The 19987-nt window shown below is 32.7% G+C and overlaps 1 protein-coding gene across 2 annotated transcripts in view; it reads left to right on the top strand.

Moving 5' to 3' along the window:
* Positions 1-19972, top strand: part of LOC122715965 (Kv channel-interacting protein 1-like) — a 130085-nt gene extending 110113 nt beyond the window's left edge. For both annotated transcript variants that reach the window (XM_043938584.1, XM_043938585.1), the window contains exons 6-8: positions 4008-4081; positions 10940-11152; positions 16854-19972. In XM_043938584.1, the coding sequence (XP_043794519.1) occupies positions 4008-4081; positions 10940-11152; positions 16854-16964 (398 nt within the window). In that variant the 3' untranslated portion in view covers positions 16965-19972. The remainder of the gene's footprint in view (positions 1-4007; positions 4082-10939; positions 11153-16853) is intronic.
* Positions 19973-19987: the final 15 nt, after the last annotated feature.

Below are 19987 nucleotides of genomic sequence, written 5' to 3' on the forward strand. Positions count from 1 at the left end.
AAAAAAAAAAAAAAAAAAAAAAAGAAGCCATGAAATCCTAAAAATGTCACTGCAATTTTTGATCAATTACCTTCGATTTAATTAACACGCACGTTGGTCATTGCAGGAAAAAAGAAAAAATAATAACTAATCCGTATTTTTTTGACGAATTTTTGACGCTTCGTATTTTAATTTTATGAAAAACAATGAGGATATTTCGATTCAATTCATTCGAGATAACAAATTCAAATCTAAAGATAATTAAGATTTCTCTGGAATGATTCTCGTTTTAGAATAATTCTTTGGAAAATAAAATTTTTGCAATGCTATATATAGTTCATACGCCGAATCTCGTTGGCGTGTATCGATTAAAATAATTTTCTTGGCAACGAACATCGTACTAACTTTACCCGCAGTCGCGCATACGGAAGGCGCCCTTCGATTCCCTTCGGTGACAGTGACAATTTTTCTTCGCGAACGATTTCACGGCTAAGAGGTGTGCGCGTCGCACCGATACCGTCGCTTGTTTGTCGCTCGATGTAAGGGGAGAAGAACGGAGAAGAATTTACGAGGCTCAAAATCGAGGAGGGAAAGAAAAAAAAAAAAAAAAGAAAAAATTGTAAATCCTATTTGTTCAACGTAATCCAATATGCACGATGCACAATAATTTATGTAAGCTTTAAACCTTCAACTTTATTTATGAAAAAAAAAAAAAAAAACTTTACTCTCACTACGAGAAAATAACTTTCTTAATTAAAAATTTAAAAGTATTTGAGTGCATTTGGGAGACTTTAGCTTGGAATGGTGTAGATAAATTTGCGAGAAAAAAATTTTTTTTATTCTCCTTTCAGAGAGAACGAAGAAAGAATGAAATAAATTGTATAAGCAAGCTTCAAAAATGTATCTTTTGTTCAGTTACACGTCGAATTAAATTTTAATGAATGATGGATGACAGATTATCATTCGCGTATAACCCATACATTTTCAGTTAATTTTACTATTCAACGTTCAATTCAAGAAAATTTACCGTTCCATTCGTGCTCGTGTCATACAATCAAGTTGCGTGTTGAATAGCTGTAACGTTTCACCTGTTACAGGTTAACCCCCTAACATTTTCTACAATTTATTGCTTGTAAACGATTAGTTTCGTTTTTATTCGTTAAAGTATAAGAAGAATAATTTTATTCCAAATTATGACAACAACGAAGTGTAAATGCGGTTGCATGCATAAATAAGTCACTGATATTTATAATATCAATTTTTTTGTTATATATACGCGCAATGTTATTGCAAGTAAAAAGCCGTAAGATTTTGACAAATATGCAAACGTGCAAAGGTCAAAAGGACGAAAGCGTCTGTCTACCTTTAGTTACTCTTATCAAAGGGAAACATGTTTGTACTTATCTAAAACCCCTCAAGCATTTCGAGAAGGTAAACGAAACTGTTACGATGAATTCGTGGCACAACGGAATGAAATTTATACCTTTGAAACTGTCCAATGGATTATTCAACGACAAGAGAATGCTTTAAAATTTTGGATCGATAGTCAAAAGTCGAACAGGTGAATTATAGCAACGCGATAACATCCATTTTGTTGAATAATGACATAGTCATGGTATAATCTATTTGTTATACCGAAAATGAACCGTCAACCGAACAATGAATATTTGGTTAAAATATATTCTTATATTTTTATATCTAACTTTAAAAATTAATTCTCTGAAAATTAATTTTTCTTTTCTAATTGTTTAAATAACAAATAAAGGACTCTTTCAAAAAGAAGTTGAAATATACATCGCATTAATATATACCGTTACTTTGCCTTGGAAAAATTCAGTTGCCGAGTAAGACTCTTTCGCCATAAAAATATCACCATTTCACCTTCAAACGCAAACGTTCTCTCTGCAATCGAATTCCCTTTCCAGTGAAAAATGTCCTAAGAATTTTCATACAAAGTGAAACTTATCTCAAAAATGTAAATATTGATTGAAAGTAAAGTAAAAAAAAAAAAAAAAAAAAAATCATTTCTCCTATCGGAAATATTTATTTTTCGATAATAACGGATGTAGAAATGAGTTTTATTGATTACTATTTAAATTCAATCGTTTTAATTAAAAAAAAAAAAGAAAGAAAGAAGGAACGCTATAGCTTACTATATCTATTCAACAATAATAGAATCCGATGGAGAACACAAAGAAATTGCAAATATTTATAGAAAATTTATTTATGAATTTATATTTTTCTCAAATGCAAATACAAAAAGCAAACAAAAATATTTTGCACGGTGTAAATAAAAATTCTCTTTTACGAATTTCGTGCGTAATGTCTGATTTTTCAAATTAAAAGCAATGAAAATTATATCAAATATAACATTCGTATTGTTTAGGTTCAATTTGATATTAAAAATTCATTAAATGTTTTCAAATTTCTGAAATTGAAAAATTGAAAACTCTAAAAATAGAATCTTTCTAGTCATAAATATCGTAAAAAAAAAAAAATATATATATATAATACCTTTACAAAAGATTATAAACCAATATGTAATAAATTTACAAAAAAAAAACTTGAGAAATCTTCCAAGTTCGAACAAGAAAAAAAAAATTTATCAATAAATAATCAATAAATAAAATAATCAAAATAATCCGCAATTATAATCTTGCCTATTGATATTCGACAAAGGAAATGGCTTTATATTCGAGTTTTGTCGTAACATCGAATAATAGCACATCTATTTTCCTCCAAAGACCTAATTCGCATAAGCTCGACAACTTGAACGACTTAATCCACTTTGCCCATCCTTCCCCCCCTCCCTAATAACACAAGAGCACTCCTATTGTGATAATTCGGTAGATGGAACGTGTACTAATTTCTGGATGAATCATTTCAATTGAAGAAATACCTCAGAGATTTCTGTTCGAACGAGACAGAGCTGTCATTTCTTAAATTTCTTGATAACATCCCTCTAAGGAAAATCAAGAGGCATTTTCACGATAACGATAATATATATTCACGTATCCGTGAAATACGTCATTTGTTTAGCTTAAAAAAGACTTTCAATCCTTTTTTTTTTTTTTTTAATAAAATGAACAAAATCTCGTGTAAAAGAAATGGAATAATTTCCAAGCACAAATCTCAACTTTGTCAAACTAGTAGGAACTTATTAGAGCATACCAGTTTGAATTCACGAACGACGGTAAATCTGATGGTCTTGATAGGTTTCCTCGAGAAGGGCCATCGAGCAGTATTCTCTGTCTGAGAAATTCAAGTGCTTATTAAGATTATCCTTCTATTTTCGGTTTATTATTTCGGCGAAGGCTTTTGAAAAGAAAATCTATGGGAATGCAATTCTAGGCAAGATAAAAATATTAATGAATAAGTTATTCGTGTTTCTTAATTCTTTCTTGATATTTTTATCCGTATCGTATTTTCCAACATTTATGCAAATAGGAATAATAATCAATAACTATCCTACTAGTTCTAGAAACTGTAAATATTTTATGTCAAAATGAAGAAGTACGTTAAGGAAGACATTTTTTATCTTGTGACTATTTTATTATTATACGGTTTATGACTTTTTTATATCTTCAAGGGCAATTTTATTCTACCGATAAAAAAAAAAAATACACGTTTCGAAAAATATTTTTATAGTAAACGTATATTTTTTCAATGCCATTCTATCGATATAAAAATGAATATTTTGAAAATTATTTTTATATTATTCTTTCGCGAATGTTAGATCAATTAATGTGTTGAAAAAATATTCGATATCCATATAATTTCAGCCAGGAAAGATCAGTTTGACCTATATATGCCCTCTACGTCGATCTATAAAAAGAAACTAGGTAACATCAAATTACGTCCCCCTTGAAACCATTCAACCTTCATTCGAAACATTTTTCGGTACTGCAAAGAGATAAGCATCTGAGAGAATCTACTTATATAATTTCTTTTAGCAATAAGCATACGAAACTTGTCAAATTTCGAGTGCGAATATTATTAAAATTTATTATCTTTATTTCAATTTCCAGCCAATACTAGCCAGTACGCGCATTACGTTTTCAACACCTTGGACCAGGATCATAGCGGTATTCTCAGTTTTGAGGTGAGTACTCGCCATCTAAATCCGATAAGAAAATAAAGGAAAGCGTGTCATTGAAGTCAATTTTTGATTTATCCCGATATCTCTATCGGTTGCCGAGATATAAGCATTCAAACTTTTCATATATTTAACACGTTAACACGAAAATTACTCGCGATCCGGTGACCTATATCTTTCCCTGGAAATGCGTACTATTTCTAGGAATTGCGTCTGTCTGCGAATAGACAAGTGAAACGAGTGCGAACGAGAGATCCGAGAAAGCGACAAGGAAGGAGATAGTAAATAGTTAAAAATTATCCTTTTCTTTACACGACGATATCTCGGCAACCGGAAATCGTATCGGGATAATTCGAAAAGCGTTTTAAAGGGCAAGGATTCGCGCTTCCAACGATCTCTCAATTATCGACCGATAAGTTACTATCTTCGGAGTTATAGCGGTTCAAAGTTTCCCTAATTTTAATAGAGTTTCATCGATTTTTTTCAATTATTTTAAAATGATGGATACGTTTATTTCTAGGAAAATATATTTTAAAAATCGCTCATGAATATATGCGATACATTAACGATCTGTATGTTAATACTTTTGTAATGTTTTAATTTTTTTATTAAAAAAAATCGGTTAATCTTTGCAAATAAAAATACGGAAATTAACGTGGAAAGCGATTTATTATGATATCTTTAACATGTTGGAATTACAAAAACCTGTAATCTCTCTATCCGACATATATATCGCGATAAATAAGAGTTTCTTACAAGGCTAGTATACACTTTAGGAACATGAATCTTTAAAATTGCATGTTTCTCAACGGAAGACTCGTAAGATCGATGTTTTACAATGCACATACAATTGAAAGCTATTCTTTACAATTGGATGGAAGAATCCAAATAATGGATCTAGAAAATCACGAATATCAAGAAAATATCGATTCGTTTCCAAATATAAATGCAATTTAAATTTATTTCCCTTTTCCCCTATGTAATGTATGTAATGTAACCGATGACAATACATCGATCGAGAATCAAACGTTGCATCGTTTATCAAACAAGCGTTTATTATGCAAGCGTCGCGCCCCGCTTATTTATCACGCGAATCGTTGTCATCTTCGTACGATTAGCCGTTCGTACGACTGTGAATTTGCTTCAAACAAATATTAGGCGGGGATAATTGGCAGATAGGCTGCCAATAACTGCAGCAACACAGATCTAACTAAGTTTTCCAATTAATCGATGGTACGAGTCCGATCAATCCCTGATTCGCGGGTTAATTTGCGGGTCGAAGGGAGCGATCCCTCCCTCTCTCCCTCCTCTGTTTGTTCCCTTTTCGAGAAACAAGGGGAAATTAAAGAAACCGAAGAACTCGTCGGGAGATAATTACGAATTAACACGATTATCTCCCGACGCTGTAAAATGTACTTTGTGTAATTGGCCTTCGAGCGTTGCCGCAAGCTTCGCACATTACCACAGCTTTTTACGCCGCGCCAACATTCTCCCTTATTCTCTCTTTCTTTTCGCTTTCTTCCGTGCACGATCAAGTTTTCAGAAATCGCCTTTGATCGTCCAATCTTCTCTTAATTAACATTTTTTTTTCCCTCTCTCGTTCGATTCCCTTTAACTCGTTTGTAGGAAAAATATACAAGCTGCGTCCCTTTGCTTCTTTGCAACAATCGAAGAAACAATCGAAAATGCATTTCATCGAATTTACTTTCAAAAATGTGTAACCTTTTATTTTTTCAGGATTACAAGTTTTTCGAAACGATTCGAACGAAAGTATATTAATTTTTTTGTGCGTTCCCTGATAAAATTTCAAAATCGTAACCATATATTTTTTCGGCTCCTTTTCTCTTTGGAAAGTAAAATCTCAAAGAAATGGGACGAATCGAGATTTCGAACTTTCGTTTCAAACTTATTAGACGAGGATTAATAAAGAAAACTTCTTTGATGCAAAAAAGTTTTTTTTTTTAAAGACAAAACATTCACTATATATATATATATTTTGAACTCGTTATTGGTTCAGCGTATATTTTCAGGTCACATTACCAGCCACTGTTCAATCGCATTTCGAGTTCTCTCCAAGATCTGCAAAATCTGCGAGCGAGAGAGATTATCGTACTTCACTTACGATATTTTTTGTCTTTTCACGATTTTCATCTCGCGACACGACTCCTCCATCTTCCTCGCCTTCGCTCGATCCAACTTATCCTTTCCTTCGAACGAAACGATAACCTGTTTATAACAATTTATTCTCGTTTTTAGCCAAACAATCGATCTCTGGATACGCAATGTATGTCTTTCGACTTTTAAAAAAATTCGAGGATTGATTAAATTAAATTGCGTATCGTATCGGAGAAACTGTTGTTCAAACCCGTGTATAAACGCGGCCCCTCTTTAATGCGTTTCGAACTCGATCGAAATCGCGTATTTCTGCAGTTGCAACGCGTAATCACGAGGACCCTAAATCAACAATCCCTATTTATTCCGGTGAGGATCGTTGTTTGCGATTAGGTCCTGGTGTAAACGTGTCTTCTATATTTGTGAACAAAGCGCTCCTGCTTCGCCGTTGCAAATGCTTACTTACGCTACCCCTCCCCGGCTTGTTTGCGATTCCCCTTTGTTCGAATTTGAAGATTAATGCTCAACACTGGGACGAGGTTCGAGGAAAAAGTTAACCAAAGTTCTCTTAACGTCGTCGATGTTAAAAAGTGTCTCTGGGTGTATCGTGTGCGTGTATATATTCGAGAATAAGCGCGTTTAACTCGAACGTTTAAGCACGTTTAACCGGATCGAGGAAACGCACGGCACGGCATTTTCATCGATTGAGCCTCGAACGGGGGGGGAGGGGAAAAAAGAAACGCTGTTGTAACGCGATTTGCCATAATTGAAGCGTGCGCTAATCCAATTTGTCCCATGAACATGAGCTCGAAAGTGCTTTTGGCGGTGGGCCCTGTTGCGTGACTCGTGTTCCAACCCGGTGTTATTATTCATTCTTTTTCCAGTTTTCAATTACCAAAGATGTCGGCCCATTATTCCAAAGGCTTGCGATACGAGCGACGTATCGAGCGAAATTAATTCGTTTAGACGAAAACCAATTTATTCGCAAACGGAATAAGCGGAGGGGAAATGCGTGCGTCTTTTTTTTAAGTACGCTTCATTTGTATTTGTAAAGTTGTTCTCTCGATAATAATAATAATAATAATAATCGAAAGTTAAATGAAAGGAGGACGTAACAAAAAAATATTTTTAGAAGAACAGAAGAAGTCGTGTTTTCTCGTATTTTTTCCCCTTTACAACCTGTCATTCCCACTTCGTTGCTTTGTCAATTTTGTTGCGTCTCAAAATTATTACGAGACATTGTTGAAATTGTTGAATGGTAAGGCAGAAGAGGTTTAGCAGGAAAATTCTAAAACGAATATAAATTCGCTGTAACAATCTCGCTTCGTTTTGGTTAAATTATTTATTAAATCGTGTTAATTTGTAATTTAATAAAAGTGATCTTCAACAAGATTTTAAAACTATTTTAAAATTATTTGTTTCACATTTATCGAATATAATAAAAACGAAATATAATTGTTTTTCCTTATCTAAATTATCCTGTATCGGTTGGAACTATTCTTTGAATAATTAAAAATGTTGAAATGAATCAGAAAAAGAATTTTATATGGAATAAGAAAAATTCGTTCAATATAAAATAAAAGAAATGCATGAGAGTCTTCTTTAAAAAAAAAATTGAGATCAAGCAAAATTGAAACAAACAAAACGAAAAGTTCATAAAAGTTTAAACTTTTAATCAAGATTCTACGTTATTCAATAATCATTAAACATGTTGTATTCTCTTTGTGTATCATAAGAAAACGTTCTCTTCTCTAACATGAAATTTTTTTTAAGAATAAATATTTAAATCCCTTGTTAAGAATAATTTTTAGAATAATTCCCAACTCTAAGTTTTTCACTCTGTTCGATAGTAAACGCTGAGTTAGCATCGTTGTTTTTTTAACGGTGTGCGTATTTTTAAGGAAAAAGTGGGTCAGTCAGTATTTCTGGAAATTTGATTGCCATTCATACCTTTTGCAGTTTAAACGATGCACTTTAAAATCTCTAAAATCAACTGGAATAACAACCTGAAACAAACTGTACTTTTCCATTATTCCGGCAAGTGATTTAAAATAAATGTAGCGTTTTAAATTCTATTCCATATTCAACGTATATGAAATCATATTGAGTCATTCGCGTATTTCGGTTGAACGATATTGGATTAAAACGATTAGGAGAATAAAAATAAATTTTATTTACGGAAAAATAAATGGATTCGAGTTATGTACGAGTTAATAAATATATGTATACGTACAGAGATATTGCAATTATTTTAATATTATTTCTATTTTTATCTTGAGCAAAAAATATTACATTAAATAATATATTTAATTTAAATAAAATATAAATGGATCAGAGAAAATATATTTTTACTAAATTTAAATAAACTGTAAGGCATAATAATAGACATTTTTTTGTATTTAATTTTTGAAAATTTCCATTTTCTATTTTTCTTTTTTTTTCTTTCTTTCTTTCTTTCTTTTTTTTTTTTTTTTGAACAAAACGTTAAAGATAAAAATATACATCCGCTACTCTCATTTTTTTAGTATCATTCGTAGAGAATGTAAATTCCATAGCTCAAATGGAAGCTTCACTACGAATTTTTCTTGTTTCATAAAATTTCTGTCTCTTTATAAAACTCTTCTCTCGATTTTTTTTTTTTTTAAAAATTCCATTCCTTATTCTTCGTTTTCCTCTCGTTTCATCTCTCGACATACGTGGCTGTTCGTATGCCCCTTTTCTATTCTTTAACAATGAAATTTGCCGCGTTAACAGAACACATCTTTTTGATCCATAAAAAAAATTAACAACGCATACTGTAATCTGGTGAATCCTTTTATAATTCAGAGAAAAACCTTTCTCTCTCTCTCTCTCTCTCTCTAATCACGATACGCACTCGTCCTTTTAAGCCATTTATACCAAGGGTTAGTAGTTCGTTAAAAGGAATTTGTTTTTAATTAAAAGATTCCTCCGTGACCGAAAAAAAATATCGAATTTCCTACAGCAGGGAGACGAGATAAAACGTTAATTTATCGTAAAAATAAATTCGTTATAAAAAAATTCATATATTATTAATAAATTGAATCAGAATGGCACGTAAATACATTTTAATTAATCAATTTTATTTTGATCGAAAAATACATTTCTTTTTTTTTTTTTTTATGAAATTATTACGAAAATCATTGTAGCGAAATTCGGGTGAAATTTCGACGACGTTCCCTGTTAAAAATTTACAAAATATATATATTTTTTAACGTTTAGTCGAATCTAAATTAAAAACTATTATACCGATAAAAATTGATAGAATAATTTGCATTGAATAAGTTTTTTTAAAAAATATCGTGAGAACGTTGAATTCCACGTTGCGTATCCTTTTAAATCCCCGAAAAAATAACCGCTGACAATGCGCCTCGAGCATGGCCCAACAAAATATTTTACGACCTTCGTCGAATCGGCGTCGAGCCTGCACACCACCGGATAAAAAAATGACACCAATAGAAAAGATGAATTAACATCTCGACAGACTATATTCATCGTTTGCATCAACATTTTATTCAACCGTGCTTACTACGGATACAACGCACTTTTCTCTTCTCACGTGACGCGTGATCACAATATCCAAGCACGAGGCCGTTACCTTTTAAAACACGCATCGTCGATGCTAAATTGTCCCTGTGCAGTGAAATTGTGCGCGTACGTGGAGAGAGGCAGGAGAAGGAAACGGAGACAGCGTCGCTGCAATCGTTCTGTTCCGGTGTAAAGTCGAGCGTGAAGTCGAGCGCTACAAGACGAGCACAGAGACGAAATCTCGAATGTGTTCTCCTCCTCGCTCGTAGCTGCTGGAAGTAGTTCTGCCGCTGGAATAATTTTCATAATAATAATTGTTGGATTGGAAATAGTTGGCTCGATCGATTTTCGCGATATTTTACATCGAGCGACATCTTTTTATGCATTTAAGAACGAATCGGAATTTCCTTGGTACGAGTTTTTTTGCTAATTTTATTTTTTTTAATTTAATTTTGATAACTCGTAAGAATAATTTATTCAAGGATGGTTATTTGTCGTTGGAATAGATAAGCGAGTTTTTAACGAGCTTCTCGCGTGCCCTCTCGATTTAATCTCTCGCTCGCGTGAACAAGAATGAAAGTTTCGAAAGTATCGCGACGTTGCGTTAATGGATTCTCCTCTGCTGCGTCTGTTCGCGGTGTTGGAGGAGCGGCAGATGATGCCTGCCTGTCTGTCTGCGCGAGAATGTAATTTAATCATCGATTGTGCTCGATTCGATTCGTGTTGGAAAAATGCGCGATATAACTGTAATAACGGAGTGATATGGAAAATAATTCGAATTATCCGAAGAAAACAATTTTTACAATCTGACGTATAAGGAGACGATTCTCTTAACTAGGTTTATGTGAAAAACAATTGGGTAAAACGAGGATAATTCGGCGCATATTTGCGAGAACATCGATATAACCATTCGTATGGAGGATAAAATTTTACGACGCGAAAGAGGACAGGATGTTTTTTATTTTCCAATGTCGTTTCGATTTTTCAAAAATAAATTAAAAATTTAAAAAGAAAAATTGTAAAAATGAAATCTTTAAATCTAATAATTGATAATTTTATATAAAATTATACACGAAAGATATTGAAATGATCGTAAAACACCGAATCAAAATGGACAATTTTAGAAAATAACAAGTATATATATATATATATATATATTGCGTGGCACGTAATATCGAAAAGATGAATTTTATTTCGATGTTGCAGGACTTCGTTACTGGTCTCAGCATACTGTCTCGTGGTTCCATCGATGAGAAACTGCGCTGGACATTTTCTCTTTACGACATCAATGGCGACGGTTGCATCACGAGGGAAGAAATGACGGACATCGTGACAGCTGTGTACGAGCTGATGGGCAAGTTTGCCGATCCGAATTTGGATCACGAGGGTGTACGTGAGAAAGTAGATCGAATGTTTCAGGTATGATTTTCTTTTTTTTTTTTTTTCCTCTTTTTCCCCCTATTTTCACTCGCGTCGATATCCAATATTAACATTTATACGTGGACTTTCCTTTCAAAATTCAAAGTTTGAATCGATAATTTCTCTTGCAGAGTTTAAAAAAAGTATCGGAATGTTTAAAAATGTTATAACACGTAAAATATGGTCAGCTTTTAAATAGATCTGTGTATGCACGATACTTCCGTAATTTTCTCCATATGACATTGCTATACACGCAATATATCCTTCTATGTTCAATGAACAACGAAAGCATATTCGTTCCAAAGACCAGCTGGCAAAGCACCAGCTGCATTATCCGAGAAATGCATGTATAGAAGAATCGCGAGGTTATTACATGCATAAGTTCTTTTTATTATCCCTCCGTCTTTTTGCTCGGAGAATATGTTAAAAATTGGAATAAAGGATATACGTCCTCCTACATTTCTTAGCAACGACAACGGCAACGAGATTCAAATATAATATAATATTTTTTTCGATAAAGTACTGCCTAAGTTCATAATACCGATGGAACACCGATATCAACCGAGTACAACTGACAATTATTGCTTGTCGAATTGAAGTGGCAAGCAGTATATGGCGACAGTTGGAGAATCGATAAACTGCTCAATGATCTTTCGTAACGGAACGTAGAGACAATAGAGGGTATGTTTCTACGGGCTTTGACTTGTCCGTTCACTTTGACGAAGGAAAACGAGCGCTCGTAAAGCACAGGGGCTCGGCTTCAGCGATGCAAGAAAAAGTCTTTCTTTTTACCGGCTGTCACATTGTTACCTGCGAATGACAATGTCTGCGATGATGCGCTCATACTCCTTTCTCCCTTCATCTTTTTTTTTTCTTTTTTTTTTTTTTTCTATCGTCGAATAAAAGACGATTCGTTTCGCGGAGCCAATTTGCGCCATCATCGTTCCCACCGGCTTCGATTTACCGTAAACGAGTTCTTGTTATCTCCCATCTTAGGACGTACTCAATTTGAGCTCTATTTTTCAAAAAAAAAAAAAAAAAAAGAAGGAAGAAAAAAAGACTAAGAGAATTAGAAGAAATAACGAACGTTTTAACGAACGTGAATTATCCAGAGTTTGAAATATATTTCAAAGATGTTTCGTTACATGTATAGATTTCGTTTCATTTTGTGCAAGGTGTATTCTGATATGAAGAAGAAAGTTTGAATTAATGATAATGATAACTTTTTTTTACTTTGAGATTGATAAATGGATGATAGATGATAAATGGAAGAGATATTGGAAGATTAAAAATTATGTTAACTATTGATCATAAATTCATTAAATCTGAAACTGAGGTCTGTTGGAAAGATGCTAAATAGAAATATAGAAATACAAATATTCGATAATTGAAAAGTATGAGTTAAATAGCAATAGCAATGAAATAAATCCATTTCCAGAGCATAGAGTGTGCCAAAACTTTGAGTTTAGATTAGATAATGAATGGAAAGAGGATATTGAAAGATTAAAAATTATGTTAACTATTGATCATAACTTCATTAATTCTAAAACTATTCTGCAAATATTCAAATTGAGGCATGCTAAACAGAAATTTAGAAATGCAAATATTAGTAGTTGAAAAGTATGGGATAATAGCAATGAAATAAATCCATTTAGAGCACAGACTATGAAAAAACAACTATGTAAGAAGAAAATCCTATGATAATTTTTCTATGCTAAAACTTTGAGTTTAGATTAAATGATGAATGGAAAAAGGATATTGAAAGATTAAAAATTATGTTAACTATTGATCATAACTTCATTAATTCTGAAACTGATGCAAATATTCAAATTGAGACATGCTAAACAGAAATTTAGAAATGCAAATATTAGTAGTTGAAAAGTATGGGATAATAGCAATGAAATAAATCCATTTAGAGCACAGGCTATGAAAAAACAACTATGTAAGAAGAAAATCCTATGATAATTTTTCTATGCTAAAACTTTGGGTTTAGATTAAATGATGAATGGAAAGAGGATATTGAAAGATTAAAAATTATGTTAACTATTGATCATAACTTCATTAATTCTGAAACTATTCTGCAAATATTCAAATTGAGGCATGCTAAACAGAAATTTAGAAATGCAAATATTAAAAAAAACTTTGAGTTTAGATTAAACGATGAATGGAAAAAGGATATTGAAAGATTAAAAATTATGTTAATTATTGATCTGATACTTGATGATGATGATAACTTCATTGATTCTGAAACTGATGCAAATATTCAAATTGAGGCGTGCTAAACAGAAATTTAGAAATGCAAATATTCAGTAATTGAAAACTATGGGATAATAAACAATGAAATAAATAAATCCATCCAGAGCACAGACTATGAAAAAAACAACCATGTAAATTCAAGTATAATACAATAAAGTAAATTTATGTTTTAATTCTCCGTTGCTTCTTCCGTTTCCGCGCGAAACCACTAGCTATATTTACTCTTCTCTATGATGATACTCTTACAACGATAAGAGATCGCACACCTTGCGTGTAATGAAATCTAGCCTACGTAATGCACACACAGATTTTAATCACCACAGGTAAGTAGACGAATTAGTGCACGGTTAGATAAAACGGTAGGTTATTTGCCGTGCAGCTATAAGTCCTAATCTTCTTTTCGAAATGTTTACCGTACCTGGTCAAATTTACGCACAACAAATGTTAAAGTTTCATCAAAGGAGCGGAGAGACTCGTTGGTCTAAAGCTAGTACGAAATCCGAGGGTAAACGGTTTGCTCATGGTTTTCACGTTTACTTGTGCATGCTCATGTGAGTACATATATGCACAAAGAGCTGAGAGACTAACAAACGAGAGCCACAAGATGAGTGACGGAGGAAATGGGTACGGCAACGGATTCTCGAAGTCTCGTTGCAAAACATGAGGTAACGCGTGCAATCTTCGAGCGTTCGAGATTCTTCGAATATCACAGATGGATCGAGATTAGATATTCAGGAATATTCTTACGTATCAATACTTAACTTTTATAACTTAAATTTTTCTTCCTTGAGAAAGAAGTGTAAATTCTTTTATTTTCGAACGAAAATATATATATATAGATAGAAACATGGAATTGCCAATTTAAAGTTTGCTCCTTGTGGGTATAAAGGAAGAATATAAAGTTTCGAGTGGTTGATATTTCGTTTCTATAGATTACTTCCCTTTGTTGGTATCCAATATTGATAGATGTATATTTTATTATTCGATATGCTCGAGTAAAGTATCGCGTTATCTTGATTACAAATGTTAATATAAATTACATATATACAACAGTGATTTATAATAAAAAAAATATTCTATGTAATTTGATAAATATGTGCATGATCGAAAGACTTTAATAGAACTTGTAATAGAACTTATATGATAACTCGATACACAAGTTGAAATACATGAAATTAATATGGATGAATCTTAAAAATCTTTCTTTCTAATGCAAAATGATTAGATTTTTAGCATAATTTCGTCATTTTGCGAGTGACCGCGCTGAAAAGTTGAAAATCGATCGATACAGGATACGAAAAACGTAAAAGAAGAACGTGGCATAAAAAGGAACAACTTTTTCGAGACCTAAACGATCTTTTAGCACGGTTTTTGTCCCATTACGATCGTAAAATATTTTGCAATGATGCTCCCATTTCCTTGGTGATTGTGGTAATTGTAAGTTAAAACAGCTTGGGAAAGAATATAAGCGAATAAGAAAATAGCGAAAAATACGAAAAAAAAAAAAGATAAAAAATTCTAAAATATTCTTTTATCATTGAAAATTATTTTTATATTATATTTTAATAATAATGAGTTCAAATATATAATTGGATAAGAATATTCACGAGATCGAACAAAATTCGAATATTTTCGAACATGTCGAAAATCATGTCGAAAAAATGAAGCATATATAATAAGAATACGTTATATTAATTTCGATATTCTCTTCATTTTCAATATCTTTGAATTAATAATATATGTAACAAACTGTTGAAGATTTGAATAATTTATATCCCTCTGTCAAATTTTTTAAAGCACGAGAAAATTTCTACTTTCGCTTAACTTTTAAATTCGTGATAATAAGACATATTTTAAAAATCACAATTGCATTTTATTATTATAAAATAATTTTTAAACTTGACACGTATTATAAAAATACTGATATAAATTGTTAAAATTAGTACAAGTTCCTTTCTACTTCGAAACTTTTGTCAAAGTTTAAGATTTAGCTTTTTTCTTCCGTATGAAAAATGAACGAAATATTCTTCTTTTCTTTATAAAAGATGCTTGAACTTTATAATACTAGCTACTCGCTTTAATGCATTTTCCAACTTTAAGCTCAATCTTTACGCTTTAAAGTTGTCAGTAAGTTATATATTTATACGAAAAGAGAGTCAACATTTTTTTAAATTAAATTTTCAAATCGACAATTTTAAAAGGAAAGCGCGCGTAAAAACAAGTATGGATGTCGGCATCGTTAAAAATTCTGACACCTCTGTCGCTTCGGTTCTTTCTTTTTTTTTTTTTTTTTTTTTTTTTTTTTTTTTTTTTTTTTTTTTTTTCCCCCTCTTCTCACACGCGACAGAGAATTTGAACAAATGGCGAAGACGCCTTGGAACGTGGTGAATTCAATCGATGCTAATTAATCAGGGAGAAAGTAGGGATGTAACTGATGCAAACCACGCCACACACGGTTCGTTATCTCGCATAGACTTTTAATTAAAATGGAACAACGTACGGGTCGTAAAGAAGGGGTCGCGCCCGAATCAGATTCATTGTTTCTAAAAATCAATTGCCAGAACTTTCAACAGCTCTTTATGCACAGTCAGACAGATCATGATACATGATCAAACGGACTCCGTGTTGTATTTGAAAACAGTGTCAAGCGGTTTCAATCGTGTAAAAATAAAATTAAAACCAGTTGTTCGCACATTTCCTGAATACTTTTCAATTCCTTTCAATTGCCAAAATAATAAAATTCTATCATAATTTTAATCATACTATCGAGAAATGTTATAATATTTTCCAAATATATATCTGGTAAATTTAAATATATCAATAAAATAAAATTCTATCGTAATTTTGTCGTAATATCAAAAAGTATTTAATTTTCTGATGTAAATATATCTAGTAAATTTACATCAGAATTTCAAATGCTATAAATGGAATCGTTGATTATCGATAATGGCTTAGATGGAGGATTGGTTGGAGGATTGATTCGATACCATACTACTCCAAACTAAATTTTGACATATATAGGCGTACTCACGTGTACACGTGTACGCCTAAGCATTTGTATATCGCGCCAATACGATAGTCGACTTTCGACCATATTATCACTCTAAAGGACTGGTCGAAACCGATAAATTTACGTGAATGAATCCACAGTAATTAGAACTACTCGATAATGAAAGGGTATCTGATAAGCCCGATTTGAATGGGCTATTCACGAATCGTTATTATTGCCTAGATGCGTTTCTATAATTATGCGAGATTATAATGACGAACTAGCTCGTTCTATGAACGTAAATATATAAATATATTTGAAACCATTCTTCGAGATTAATTTTTATTATCTATTAATTATTATATTATTTATTTCAAAATAATTTTCTTTATTTTACTTTCACGTTCGTAAATTCGAAAAAAAAAATATATATATATATATTTGCAATTGTTGCAGAAGATGGACGGGAACAAGGATGGAGTGGTGACGCTCTCGGAATTTCTGGAAGCATGTCGTGCCGATCCAGATATTTCCACGAGTATGGCGGCTCTGGACACGGCCTTCTGACACTCGGCACGACCACGATACATGCCATGGACCTGAAAACATTCTGTCGATTTGGAAATATATGTATGAATCGCTCAACGTTGTACCTTACCTCCTGGACCAGAGGGGAAAGAATTTCCTCAAGGTGTGTCAGCGAAGATCTCGAGCGAGCCGAGAGATTAGACTCCCCCTCCCGAGAGTCTGTCTATGCTCGTGCGCGAATTTTCGGGATCGAAAGACAGCAAGATCTCGAGGAAAAAAAAAAAAAAAAAAAAAAACAAAAAACGACGTAGATTTTTTTTCCCGCAACTTGTTCGAAAACACGGTTTGTAAGAAGGGAGTCGCGTTTAAATGATCCGACACGACGTCGTTTTTTCGCGGATGAAAAAAATCCCTCTTTATCCGTCGTCGTTAAACTTTAACGTCAAACGATACGCGAAACACGACATCTACCGGAAGATCGGACGAAATCGGTCCTAAGAAAATAGAGATTGCCCTTTCGAGATTCGTAGTTCTAGCTAATTAATCCAGTATGCGTTTCGTTAGGTAAGAAAGGATTAGATGAAAGACGATAGAAGCAAAGTATATATATATATACACATATGTATATATATATATATATAAAAAAAGATTAGATATCAAACAGAGAGAACGATATTAAACGATTGTTAGATAGTTACGAACAGAACTTGTTACGAACTGGTTTCCGGTAGTTCATTTTTTTTTTAGGAAGGAACGCGCGCTACAAACGATGAACGAATAGATATATATATATATATATATATTGAAAAAAGAGAGAGAGAGAGAGAGAGCAGGTTAACAAAAGAGAGAGAAAAAAGAAAGAATATTGAAAATCGTGAAAGATGAAAAAAAATAAATAAAAGTTAATTTAATGTAAGAAAATGGATCGTATTCGTGTAGCACAGTGTGTTTTAAAAAGGGGAATTTTTTTGAAACGCAAAGAAAGAAAGCGTGCCATTGGACGTAAAATTGTGAAATTGTGGCACTCTGTTCGAGCCAAAGATATAGATCCAATAGGGAAGACGTCGTGAGAAGCAAGATTCTGAGAATCAATCTGTGCGAGAATAATAATTGAGCTTGGCTTACATTCATTTTTATTTCTTTTGTCTTCACTTACAAATAGTAATATTTCAAAGGAAAAAGCAAGAGAAGAAAGAAAGAAAGAAAGAAAAAAAGGAGGAAGATGTAGAAAAGAGAAAGAGAGAGAGGGGAGAGAAAGAGAAAAAGAGAAAAAAACAATTTCACTTTGGCTCATGTTTTTTATATATCGAGAGTAACGCATGCACGGTGTTGCAACAAACAATGGATTCTTAACACTGGATTTAAAATAACAATAACGATGTAGTCTAGTTTTCTACGACAACCATATTTTTTTACGAGACTTATTCTTTAGAGCATTTTTAATTGGAACTGTTGAATTTCACTGTAGAAATTAGCAAATTACTTTCTTTTTTTTTTTTTTTTGTTTTAATACGAACAACATTTGTTTACGTTATCATAAAGAAAATCATCGTTCGGCCTTCCTTCTTTTCGATTCAATTTCCCATATCAATAATATTATTTTCGATTAAATCTTCTTAATTCCAATGGAGTTGCGGAAGAAAAAAAAACGCACGAATTTTTAGCTTGCCGATAAAATAGTTCCAATTTCCATTACATTATTCGTTCGTATCTCGAAGCGATTGCGAGATAGATTTTTAGTTGCGCAACGAGGCGCTATATAGCGAGCGGAGATAGATCGCGTATTCGTCGCAAGGTGTTCTTCCCAGACAAAAAAAAGAAAAAAAGAAAAAAAGAAAAAAAAAACGGGTAGCGGTAAATTCTCGAGTACGATTTTTAACGTATAATAATAAATATCCACGAAGAAATCGACGTGTTTAAACGTTTAAACGCACGGCAAACATTAGCCGTGGAAGAGAATAAAGGAAAAAACAAAAAGAAAAAAGAGAGAAATAATTAACGTGAGACGTAAAAAGTATATATATATATACATATATATATACATAAAAGAGATATCGTAAACCCCGCTGGAGCAGCTGGCCATGTTGGGCGGGGCTCGTTGTTTCTAGTACGTAAGAGAGTAGATTAAGCGATATGATAAAAGTATTTATTTTTGTGACAGGTAAGTGAATTAATTATTAATCGTGGTAAGAATTTAGCTCGTAAAGACTGCGTGCTGCTAAAGAGAGAGAAGCAGAGGGATAGATGGGGGAGAAGAGGGGCGGGGATAAGAGAGATAAGGAGAAAGACGCAAGGAGGAGGAAGAAGAAAAAGATGGAAACAAGATACGCGTTGATTTTCCGTTCAAAACGATCAGGACACCGAGTTTTATTGTAATTAAACGTTTTAATGCGATGATTGGACCAAAGCGTCCGTGGAACGGGCGATGACGATTCGAAATAATATATTTAATCATTTTCCATCACTGCCTAACTTCCGATTAACTTGTATATAAGAACGGATACACTGGAACGAACATACGGGAGAGAAGGAATCGCAGAATGCATCGGGGAAAAAAAAGAAAAAAAAAGAAGAAAACTTCGAAACTTCGACCTCATCTTGATGGAAGAAGGAACGAAGAGATGTCGAAGTAGTAATCAATAATTCGATAAATCGCTCGTGAGATTTTCGTTTCTATCGTACATTTATCAGAAGATATTCCGTCAATTGTGAAATTATATTAGCTCCTTTCGATCGACTTCTTGCAACCATGAGTTACTTCGTTCGAACAGTTCGTTTTTTTTTTTTTTTTTTTTACTTTTAAGAGGAAAAATTGCACGATGCATCCGATCAACGAAGGTGGATTCTATAAAAAGGAGGGAAAACGAAACGAAATATATATATTCAATGGAAATATGAGAACGAAAAGGAAAAGGAAATATATCTGTAGTGCACGACCGGAAATGCCGGAATAGAGATTTCTCCGATTTTTAGCAGCGCCTACATATTTAGGATGTAAGATTTACGTATAAAAAAAAAAAAAAAAAAAAAAGAGAGAGAAAAGAAAATAAAAAAAAAAAAAA

The sequence above is a fragment of the Apis laboriosa genome, unplaced genomic scaffold, assembly GCF_014066325.1.
Source record: "Apis laboriosa isolate Shangri-la unplaced genomic scaffold, ASM1406632v1 scaffold40_cov151, whole genome shotgun sequence".
NCBI classification, from domain to species: domain Eukaryota; kingdom Metazoa; phylum Arthropoda; class Insecta; order Hymenoptera; family Apidae; genus Apis; species Apis laboriosa.